Source organism: Hyla sarda, chromosome 8, assembly GCF_029499605.1.
Source record: "Hyla sarda isolate aHylSar1 chromosome 8, aHylSar1.hap1, whole genome shotgun sequence".
In the NCBI taxonomy this organism is placed as follows: domain Eukaryota; kingdom Metazoa; phylum Chordata; class Amphibia; order Anura; family Hylidae; genus Hyla; species Hyla sarda.
Genome location: NC_079196.1, coordinates 159454198 through 159466589, shown reverse-complemented (window position 1 = coordinate 159466589; position 12392 = coordinate 159454198). Strand labels below are relative to the sequence as shown.

The 12392-nt window shown below is 43.9% G+C and overlaps 1 protein-coding gene across 4 annotated transcripts in view; it reads left to right on the top strand.

Annotated features, from left to right (window-relative positions):
• The window catches only part of CEP20 (centrosomal protein 20), a 79720-nt gene that overhangs the window by 45557 nt on the left and 21771 nt on the right, over positions 1 to 12392 (top strand). For 3 of the 4 annotated variants that reach the window (XM_056536371.1, XM_056536368.1, XM_056536369.1), the window contains exons 2-3: positions 4940 to 5137; positions 7233 to 7317. In XM_056536371.1, coding sequence (XP_056392346.1) covers positions 4940 to 5137; positions 7233 to 7317 — 283 coding nt within the window. Of the gene's footprint in view, positions 1 to 4939; positions 5138 to 6161; positions 6310 to 7232; positions 7318 to 12392 lie in introns of all 4 variants that reach the window. The other variant, XM_056536370.1, reaches the window with a different exon arrangement.

The following is a 12392-nucleotide window of genomic DNA, read 5'->3' as shown; positions in this document are numbered from 1 at the left end:
AGATATCAGCAGTCACCCCGGGGAAATTCCCACGGGCGTACAGGTACTCCCTTGGTCCTTATGTACCAGGTAGCAAAGGCATACCTGTACGCCCTTGGTCCTTAAGGGGTTAAGTTTTAATATTTGCCATCCCATTTTGATTGGTGGGCTGCGACCGCTTGAGAATAAAGGGGCTGCAGCCAAAACCAGGAGGAAACGAGAAGCATTATAATAGAAGGATTTACATCTGCCATGTTTTGGTTCCTTTCCTGGATTTGGAATACATAAATATGACCGATACACTGTCATGTCAAAGTGGCCTGGGAAGGTGCTGCTTCGTATTAGGCTATGTTCACACAGCGTCCGAGCAGACATTCCGTAGACCGAACATGCTGGGGCTAGGACTGGTAATCTTATATGGCATTGCATTTCCAAGTGGATTTGGATGCCACACAAAGAAATGACATGTTGGACTTTCTGCAGCAGATGTTTCTGCCTAAGGGTGCGTTCACACGTTGGAATTCAAGAGGAATTCGAACAGACAAAAATTACGTCCAAAAAATTTCATTTAGCACGGAAATGCGCGCGGAAAGGGGGAAGAAGGAAGGAAGGGGAGGGTTTGTGGGAGGGCCAAATCGGCCAAATTATGATTGTGCTAGTCAGAAATTTGTTTCTTAATAATTAATATTATTCGTTTCGCTCATTTTTAATAGATTTTGGAAAGACAGCACTTTGCTCTGCTTCTATCTTGTCCTAAAATGGCTGACGAGTAAAAAAAATGGTGGAGTGTGGGATGGAGAACGGGAGTCATCCATTTTCCATGGGATGTCTCTTCTACATTTTTCCGCGCGGAAACGATTTCGGGCGTAACATTTTTTTCCCATTGACATCAATTGAATTCTGCTAGCGGATTCCGCTTGAAGAATGAACATGCTCTTTCTTCAAGCGGAACGGAATTCAGCGTCGGAATTCCGCTAGCGGAATTTACGCTGTGTGAACAGGACAGCGGAAATTACTTTGAAGTCAATGGCAGAGGAGATTGCAATTCTTTTGGAGCGGATAATTCGAGGAATTACTCGAGTAAATTCCTCTTGAATTCCGACGTGTGAACGGGCCCTAAGAAATTCTGCAGTGTGCACCGTTTAACAGAATCCTATAGAAAACAATAAGCTGAGAAAATGAAAGACCGGCAAAAGGCGCCTCGTGTGATACCGTAGGGATGGATGGGCTAAGAACAGGAGTAAACGAGGCGTGTGTGGGCCTGCGGAGCCCGTAGGTAGTGGGTACTCACCTGAGGCGAGTAGAAAACTTGCATATCAACCCACAGCGGGGTTAGAGACTAGAGAGAGCTGCTTGGCCCAGGGTGCAGGAAATGGTAGCCAGGAGACTTAGGAAAAAACCCTTTTCAAGTAAGGCGCTTCCGAGGTCCAGTGCGAGGAGGATGTCCAGATTGAAGGTAAATGATCAAGCGGGAAAATGGAGTGTAGAACCACGCAGGATCAATTTATTAGGCAAAGTAAACAGGTATACACAGGATAACGCATTTCGGGGGACAGTGCCCCCTTCTTCAGATCAGTGTAACCACATATTGTCACAGGTTCTAAATACGTTTCAAAATGGCGCCAAAAAAAGAAAGGGGGAGGAGCCACAGGGATGTGTGGAGGTGGGGGTGGTGAGAACGGAGCAAGGAACATACAAAATACACTATATGCATGGAGAATGGTGTGCTGGTATACTGTAGAGTAACCAGCAGGCTGTTGAAGATACAAATGCCCTTGTATACAAGAAGTTTAGTAACGCTGTCCGCTCCGAGCTTCCAGTGCGGAGAGCGGAAGTTCGGGTATCCACAGACGCGTTGCTAGGGACGTAGTGTGCGCGTCACATGATATGGGCGCGTTTTCAAGGAGACGCGTCTTGTAATCGGGAGCGCACTGCTGGAGGAGACAGAAGTGCGCATGGCGTGTTAGGTTGTCAGGGAGACGCGTCCTCTGTGGGAGGGCGCGCTGCTGACAGAAGGCGGAGAGAGGGAGGGGCAGTCAACACTGGTGGTGTCTGGAGCAGCGCTGTCACATAGGAGATAGTGTTTTGGCGCTGTTGGCTGTACGCGAAAAATGGGAGATAGTGTGTATGGTACTGTGTAATGGCGCCATTTTGAAACTTATTTATAACCTGTATGTGACAATATGTGGTTACACTGATCTGAAAAAGGGGGCGCTGTCCCCCGAAACGCATTATCCTGTGTATACCTGTTTACTTTGCCTAATAAATTGATCCTGTGTGGTTCTACACTCCATTTTCCCGCTTGATCATTTACCTACAATCTGGACATCCTCCTCGCACTGGACCTCAGCAGCGCCTTACTTGAAAAGGCTTTTTTCCTATGTCTCCTGGCTATAGAAAACAATGGGACTCTTCTGCAACTGAATTTTCATTAAAAAAAACTTCGCCAAAATACTAAATAGGGGGCATGGCTAGTATTAATTTCAATACAATCATGTTGCACAGTATCATTTAGTTTAGTAAATGCGACATGCCCCCCAAAAACAATTTCAGCAAACTTTGTTTTCCAAAATCCCATTGTCACTCCTTCCCTTCTGAGCATTGTAGTGCATCCGCAGAGCACTTTACATCCTCATATTAGGTATTTTCTTACTCGAGAAAAATGGGGTTTCAAATTTTGGGGGGACATTTTCTTCTATTACCCCTTGGGGTAACATCAGCATTTTAGTGAAAAAAAAAAAAATTTTCATTTTCACGTTCAGCTTCAATGCAAAGTCGTCAAACACCTGTGAGGTGTTAAGGCTCACTATACCCCTTGTTACGTCCCCTGAGGGGTGTAGTTTCCCAAATAGTGTGCCATATAGGGTGTTTTTTGATGTTCTGGCGCCATGGAGGCTTCCTAAATGAGACATGCCCCCCCCCCCCCCCCCCCCAAAACCATTTCAGCAAAATTCGCTTTCCAAAAGCCCAATGTCGCTCCTTCCCTTTTGAGCCCTCTAGTGCACCCGCAGATCACTTTATATCCGCATATTATATATTTCCTTACTCGAGAGAAATGGGGTTTCAATTTTGGGGGACATTTTCAGCTATTACCCCTTTTGAAAATGAAAAATCAGCATTTTATTTTCACGTCCAATTTTATTGAAAATTCGTCAAACATCTTTGGGGTGTTAAAGGAGTAGTCCAGTGGTGACTCAGTGGTTAACAACTTATCCCCTATCCTAAGGATAGGGGATAAGTTGCAGATCGCGGGGGGTCCAACCGCTGGGGCCCCCCGCGATCTCCTGTACGGAGCCCCGACAACCCGCGGTAAGGGGGCGTGTCGACCTCCGCACGATGTGGCGGCCGACACGCCCCCTCAATACAGCTCTATGGCAGAACCGAAGCGCTGCCTCGGCAATCTCCGGCTCTGCCATAGAAATGTATTGAGGGGGCGTGTCGGCCGCCGCTTCATGCGGGGGTCGACACCCGCTATCTGGCCGGAGAGCCGGGGCCCCGTACAGAGAGATCGCAGGGGGCACCAGCGGTCGGACCCCCCGCGATCTCAAACATATCCCCTATCCTTAGGATAGGGGATAAGTTTTTCACCACTGGACTACCCCTTTAAGGCTCACTGTACCTCTTGTTATGTTCCTTGAGGGGTGTAGTTTCCCAAATAGCATGTTGGGTGTTTTTCACTGTTCTGGCACCATGGGGGCTTCCTAAATGCGACATACCCTGCAAAAACCATTTCAGCAAATTTCGCTCTCCAAAATCCCATTGTTGCTCTAGTGCATCCGCAGAGCACTTTACATCCACATATGAGGTATTACCTTACTCGAGAGAAATTGGGTTACAAATTTTGGGGGGCTTTTTCTCCTTTTACCCCTTGTGAAAATAGAAATATGGGTCTACAAGAACATGTTAGTGTAAATAATGAAGATTTTGAATTTTCGCCTCCACTGTGCTGATTTTCCTGTGAAACACCTAAAGGGTTAATAAACTTTCTGAATGTAATTTTGAATACATTGAGGGGTGCAGTTTTCATATTGGGGTCCATTATGGGGTACTTCTAACATAAAGACCCTCAAATTCACTTCAAAACTGAACTGGTCCCTGAAATATTCAGATTTTGAAATTTACTTGAAAAATTGGAAAATTGATTCTGAGCTTTGAAGCCCTCTGATGTCTTCAAAAAGTAAAAACATGTCAACTTTATGATGCAAACATAAAGTAGACATATTGTATATGTGAATCAATATATCATTTATTTGACATGTCCCATTTCCTTACAAGCAGAAAGCTTCAAAGTTGTAAAAATGCTAAATTTTCACATTTTTCACAAAATTTTTGAATTTTTCCCCAAGAAATGATGCAAGTATCGACGAAAATTTACCACTAACATAAAGTAGAATATGCCATGAAAAAACAATCTCGGAATCAAATTCATAAGTACAGGCATCCCAGAGTTATTAATGCTCAAAGTGACAGTGGTCAGATTTGCAAAAAATGCTCTGGTTCTTAAGGTCAAAATTGGCTCAGTCCCCAAGGGGTTAAGGCTATTTTAGCCACCAATAGGTGATGATGCAAATTGTGGCATTCGGATGCCGACATAGTGTACAGGGAGGAGCCATGGCTTGCCTAACAGCTTATTGTGGGGGTACATAGATGACCTATCCTGAGGATAACATGAATACAAAAGGAATCAGCTCTCCAAACGGAGTGAGATTTTAGTGTTGAGATACTTTATTTTCACAATATAGAAAAATGTATCTGATCATCAATTTGCAATCACAGAGCAGTGTTTTGGGCTCTCATGCTTAGTTCTATGGTGTGCCAACACTATTCTTATGTAGTTATGCCTCATAACGGGTGGATAAGAAGGTGGTCACTTGGGTTGTGTACATTTTTATATATATATATATATATGTTTTATATATAAAATGCTTAGTAATATTTTGCATCTCTTTTCTTTCTGTAGTTTTGGCGGACACTTTGGATAAAAGAGGTGTGTTGGGACAACTGAAGGCTCGGGTCAGAGCGGAGGTGTTTGCAGCATTGGATGATCAGAGTGAACCCAAACCAGTGTTGTCACATGAAAATCTTCTCATCAATGAAATGATCAGAGAGTATTTAGAGTTTAACAAATACAAGTACACATCATCGGTGTTAACAGCTGGTAAGGCCCTCATGTTAGCTGCTAGCAATGTGCTGTTCCTTTTATGATTTATATACTGTGACTACAGCAGTGTAGAAGGAAAGCCGAGGGAACAGAACTGGGCTAATCTAGCACTATTGGTCTAAGCTAGCTCTAACAATTTGAGGAATAAGATCTGAGACCTTTGGGTCTGGAGACATCAAAACTGCCATCTCATATTGCTTAGACCAGAATTGAAACAGAAGTGAACAAAAGGGAACAAAGCATTTCTAAAACAACCAAGTAGGAAGAACTTTATTTCTTTAACACGAACACCATGCGCACACTACTTTATCAACATCCTTGCTCTTTGTCTTCATACCTACTATTCCCCCCACCCCCCAAGTGTATTTCATCCACTTTTAGCCCTTCTCTGCTTTCTTCACCCATGTATTGCGCACAGGCATTGTTTACCCTCATGAATTACCCTAATTGCCCTAAATCATCTCATCATACCCCAAAGTCAATTAGCCATATGTTCTCCCTGTTTATTCTCCTACTCTTAGCTGCTGTGGACATCTCTCCTAACCCTGGCCCACCTTCTTCTAATAATTCTTCATCTATACCTGCCTCCTACAGAACCCCTTTAAACTTTAAGATATACTGCATGTGTTCTCCTGTCCCTCTTGTTTCCTTTAACTTGTTTAGTACTAAATCCCTTAACAGAAAACATGGCTACGACCTTCTGACACTGCTTCCCCTGCTGCCCTAACTTATGGTTATCTTTACTTTTCCCACCCTACCAGATATGACACCAGTTATGTTGGATGAGTTGGGGTGCTTATCTCCCTACAATGCTCTTTTGAGATCCACACCTTCAGCAGGCCTCTATCAACCTCCTTGCACCTGGCTCCCTTATTTCCTATCCTCAGAAACAACTACACTCATCATGGGTTATTTTAACATCCCCATTGACTCACCAGCCCTCTCATCTGCCTCCCAACTTGGTATAGACACTTTAGAGTCTTCATTGTCACAATCTCTTCCCTCTTCTGTCCCATTCTAGGAGACAAAAATTACCATGACACTCTCAAGACTACCCTGGACAAAGCAGCACTCCTCAAAATCCGAACCTCCCAACACAGGCAGCAGCAACTCTGGCACACGAAGGACTTTCTTCGGCAGTGCTCTAGACGCGCTGAACGTCTGTGGAGGTAAAGACTTCAGAGAACAATCTATACTTTAAATTTATGCTAAAATCCTATCACTCTGCTCTTCTTCTCACTAAGCAAACCTATTTTACCTCCCTCATCAACCCAAAATGACATTAAACTCTCTCTCCAGGCCTAAAGTGCAGATGTCTGTCATTGACCTCTGTGCTGAAGGCCTAGCATCCTGTTTCAAAACTAATGACATCCGTCACAAAATCATCTTCCAGTCCCCCAATAGTGTTGACTCCATTTGCCTTCTCTTCAGTAACTGAGGATGAAATCTCCAGGCTCCTCCCTTCTACCTGCTCTAGTGATCCTATCCCCTCACACCTCATCCAGTATTTCTCCCCTGCTATCAGTTGTCTCTTGACTAAAAATGTTAACCTTTCCCTTTCCTCTGGTATCTTTCCCTCCTTCTTCAAACATTCTGTCATAACCCCATTACTGAAAAAAACCATTTGTGGACCTGTCCTTTACAGCTAACTATTGACCTGTCTCTAATCCCCTTTCACCTCCAAATTCCTGGAACACTTGTGGGGAATAAACGTAAAAATGTTGCGCAGTGAACAAGTTTTCGATGCATTTTAAAAAAACAAACAAAAAAAAAAACAGTATGTTACCTATCTTGTTGCGAAAGTAGTGCACAATTTTTTATTTTAAAAATGACTTGTGCAGATATTTTGTACACAAAACACCACACTTCTGTTAAATAAATGGAAGAAAAGAAGGTTACACACAGAACACTAGTGGGACTTTATTCCCCCATGGTGTATATTTCTACATAAAATTTTTAAAATATAAAAAGTAAATAATTTAAAGGGTTAAAACCTATTTCCTGTTTAATATATATTATAGTTATTGTCTTCAAACTGACATATCCACTCTTTATTTAGAAGTAATATAATTCTTTTTTTTTTTTTTGGCAGAAACTGGTTTATCGGATATTCCACTGGACCGCTGTTTTCTGTCAAGAGAGCTAAACCTAAGTGAAGTTTCAAGTGCTCAGTCTGTGTAAGCAGTAAGAATGTATCTTGTGTGGCTCTGGTCCCGTAATGCCAGGCTTGTATTTGAGTAGTGTTAGCAGATGCTAGTGGCACTTGGGAGTTACAGATAATTGCCATTCTGCTCCTGGATTTTCAGCTTAAAACAATGGCAAGTCCCGTTGCATCATTACAACTAGAGGTAAAGTGTGAGCGCTACCAACAGCTGCTAACACACAAGTCACAGCACCCTATGGTGTTTGTTTGTTACCAGGCAGGTGTTATATGTAAATCAGTAAGGCTGCATTTATATATTGCAGACATATTAAGACAGATTAACTACCTCAAATGAATTCTGGTGCAATTAACTTTAACCCCTTAAGAACCCAGCCCAAATATACCTTAAGGACCCGGCCATTTTTTGAACATCTGACCACTGTCACTTTAAGCATTACTAACTCTGGGATGCTTTTACCTTTCATTCTGATTCCGAGATTGTTTTTTCGTGACATATTCTAGTTTATGTTAGTGGTAAAATTTTGTCAATACTTGCATCGTTTCTTGGTGAAAAATTCCAAAATGTGATGAAAAAATTTAAAATATAGCATTTTTTTTAAACTTTGAAGCTCTCTGCTTATAAGAAAAATGGATATTCCAAATAAATGTTATATTGAGTCACATATACAATATGTCTACTTTATGTTTCCATCATAAAGTTGATATGTTTTTTACTTTTGGAAGACATCAGAGGGCTTCAAAGTATAGCAGCAATTTTCCAATTTTTCACAAAATTTTCAAAATCAGAATTTTTCAGGGACCACTTCACTTTTGAAGTGGATTCGAAGGGCTTTCTAATCAAAAATACCCCATAAATGACCCCATTATAAAAACTGCACCCCTCAAAGTATTCAAAATGACATTCAGAAAGTTTGTTAACCCTTTAGGTGTTTCACAGGAATAGCAGCAAAGTGAAGGAGAAAATTCAAAATCTTCATTTTTTTACACTTGCATGTTCTTGTAGACCCAGTTTTTGAATTTTTACAAGGGGTAATAGATGAAAAATCCCCCCCAAAATTTGTAACCCAATTTCTCTCGAGTAAGGAAATACCTCATATGTGTATGTCAAGTGTTCGGCGGGTGCACTAGAGGGCTCAGAAGGGAAGGAGCGACAATGGGATTTTGCTGAAATGGTTTTTGGGGGGCATGTCACATTTAGGAAGCCCCTATGGTGTCAGAACAGGAGAAAACCCCCACATGGCATACCATTTTGGAAACTACATCCCTCAAGGCACGTAACAAGGGGTGCAGTGAGCCTTAACACCCCACAGGTGTTTGACGACTTTTCGTTAAAGTCGGATGTCTAAATGAAAAAAAAATTAAAAATTTTCACTAAAGTGCAGTTTTTACCCCAAATTTATCATTTTTACAAAGGGTAATGGGTGGAAATGCCCCCCAAAATTTGTAACCCCATCTCTTCTGAGTATATAAATACCCCATGTTAGGACGTAAAATGCTCTGCGAGCGAACTACAATGCTCAGAAGAGAATGAGTCACATTTAGCTTTTGGAAAGCAAATTTTGCTGAAATGGTGTTTGGGGGGCATGTCGCATTTAGGAAGCACCTAGGGTGCCAGAACAGCAAAAAAAAAAACACATGGCATACTATTTTGGAAACTACACCCCTCAAGGAACGTAACAAGGGGTACGGTGAGCCTTAACACCTCACAGGTATTTCACGACTTTTTGTGAAAGTCGGATGTGTAAATGAAAAAAATTATTTTTTCACGAAAATGCTGTGTTTTCCCCAAATTTTACATTTTTACAAGGGGTAATAGGAGAAAATGACCACCAAAATTTGTAACCCCATTTCTTCTGAGTATGGAAATACCCCATGTGTGGACGTCAAGTGCTCTGCTGGTGCACTACAATGCTCAGAAGAGAAGGAGCGCCATTGAGCTTTTTGAAAGAGAATTTGTTTGGAATGGAAGTCGGGGGCATGTGCGTTTACAAAGCCCCCCGTGGTGCCAGAACAGTGGACCCCCCCCCCCCACATGTGACCCTATTTTGGAAACTACACCCCTCACAGAATTTAATAAGGAGTGCAGTGAGTATTTACACCCCACTGGCGTTTGACAGATCTTTGGAACAGTGGGCTGTGCAAATGAAAAATTTGATTTTTTATTTCACGGATCACTGTTCCAAAAATCTGTCAAACACCTGTGGGGGTAAATGCTCACTGTACCCCTTATTACATTACGTGAGGGGTGTAGTTTCCAAAATGGGGGTCACATGTGGGGGGGGTCCATTGTTCTGGCACTATGGGGGCTTTGTAAACACACGTGGCCTTCAATTCCGGACAAATTTTCTCTTCAAAATCCCAATGGTGCTCCTTCTCTTCTGAGCATTGTAGTGCACCCACAGAGACCTTTACATCCACATATAGGGTATGTTCTTACTCAGAATAAATGGGGTTACAAATTTTGGGGGACTTTTTTCCTATTTTCCCTTGTGAAAATGAAAAATTTAGGGTAACGCCAGCATTTTAGCGAAATTTTTTTTTAAAATCATTTTCCCATCCAACTGTTTTGTCAAACACCTGTGGGGTGTTAAGGCGCACTATACCCCTTGTTACTTTCCGTGAGGGGTGTAGTTTCCAAAATGGGGTCACATGTGGGTATTTATTTTTTTGTGTTTATGGCAGAACCGCTGTAAAATCAGCCACCCCTGTGCAAATCACCAATTTAGGCCTCAAATGTACATAGTGCGCTCTCACTCCTGAGCCTTGTTGTGCCTCCGCAGAGCATTTTACGCCACCATATGGGGTATTTCCGTACTCAGGAGAAATTGCGTTACAAATTTTGGGGGTCTTTTTTTGCTTTTACCGCTTGTGAAAATAAAAAGTATGGGGCAACACCAGCATGTTAGTGTAAATTTTTTTAAATTTTTTAAACTAACAGGCTGGTGTAGACCCCAACTTTTCCTTTTCATAAGGGGTAAAAGGAAAAAAAGCCCCACAAATTTGTAGTGCAATTTCTCCCGAGTACGGAAATACCCCATATGTGACCCTAAACTGTTTACTTGAAATACGACAGGGCTCCAAAGGGAGAGAGCGCCATGCGCATTTGAGGACTTCATAGGGATTGCATAGGGGTGGACATAGTGGTATTCTACGCCAGTGATTCCCAAACAGGGTACCTCCAGCTGTTGCTAAACTCCCAGCATGCCTGGACAGTCAGTGGCTGTCCAGAAATGCTGGGAGCTGATTTGCAACAGCTGGAGGCTCCGTTTTGGAAACACTGCCATGCGATACGTTTTTCATTTTTATTGGGGGGGGGGGGGGAGTACAGTGTAAGGGGGTGTATATGTAGTGTTTTACCCCTTATTATGTGTTAGTGTAGTGTTTTTAGGGTACATTCACACTGGCGGGCGTTTACAGTGAGTTTACCGCTAGGAGTTTGTGCTGCGGCGACAAATTTGCCGCAGCCCAAACTTGAAGCAGAAAACTAACTGTAAACCTGCCTGTGTTAATGTACCCTGTACATTCACATGGGGGGGAAAAACCTCCAGCTGTTTCAAAACTACAACTCCCAGCATGTACTGACAGACCGTGCATGCTGGGAGTTGTACTTTTGCAACAGCTGGAGGCACACTGGTTGGAAAACCTTCAGTTACCTAACTCAGTATTTTCCAACCAGTGTGCCTCCAGCTTTTGCAAAACTACAACTCCCAGCATGTACTGATCGCCGAAGGGCATGCTGGGAGATGTAGTTATGCAACAGCTGGAGGTACAAAACTACAACTCCCAGCATGCCGAGACAGCTGTTTGCTGTTTCGGCATGCTGGGATTTGCAGTTTTGCAACATCTGGAGAGCTTATAGTGGTCTCAGACTGTAGCCCTCCAGATGTTGCTAAGCAACTCACCGGCTTCCGTAGGATCCACGGAGCTGCGTCGCCGTCCTCTTCTTCCGTCGATTGTCGCCCACTGCCGTCGCCGATGGGTGAGTGGACTTCGGCGCCGGTCCTGTGTCGTTTCCTCGTTCTGCCCCGCCTATTGTGGGTGGGCAGGACGGGGAAACCGAAATTAAAGCCCCCCCCACCCCCGATCTGCTATTGGTCATCGCGTCTTGATGACCAATAGCAGGGATAGGAGGGGTGCCACCCCTGCCACCTCACTCCTATCGCTTCAGGGGGATCGTGGGTGTCTTGGACACCAGCGATCCCCCTTCTATTCCGGGTCATCGGGTCACCATAGACCCGAATCGGCGCAAATCGCAAGTGTGAATTCACTTGCGATTTGCACCGATCGCCGACATGGGGGGGGTCTGATGACCCCCCTGGGCATTTGCGCGGGGTGCCTGCTGATCGATATCCCGGCACCCGGCGGGGACAGAAAGTCCCACGGGCGTATGCAAATGCAGCGCCCTGAAATCCTAATAGGGCCTGGGTCATGCTGCAAAATCTGTGGCAGACCCTTGAGGACCTATTTGGGGGCCAGGGGCGGAATTAATTTTTTTTTTTTTTTTATATAACCTCCTGTCCATGCACACAAACTCACCCTGCACTAAAGGCACTTCTTCAGCCCTGAGGGGCACAGATCTTGGCAAGGGGGGGTCCCCTCTTTCTCTCAGCTCTGCCCGCTGACTGAACTCTGTGGGCCAGCAGAGCTGAGAGAAGGGGACATTAACCCCTCCTCTGCCGGCTGCTACTACACCACCGATCTCCATCTAACGCCGGGTCACATCGGGTTGTATGACCAGAATCGCCACAAATCACCGGGGGGACTCAGGACCACCCTGGCCATTGTCACGGGATGCCTGCTGAATGATTTCAGCAAGCATCCCTGTCTGGTCCCCGCCGGGCGTGCGTTGGGGACCGAAATTCCCACGGGCGTACAGGTACGCCCTGGGTCCTTTAAAGCGTGCCAGTCAGATCCAACAAATAATTTTTTTTTTTTTTTTAATATATCCCTCAGTACCTAATCCTGACAATGTACATCAAATTTTTATGTGTCTAGCTCCTTTATTTATTTTTTATTACACTTTTAATTTAGCTCACTAGTCTGAATTCCTCTCAAAGGGAGGGGGTGTGGCCTCACTGTGCAGGTCTC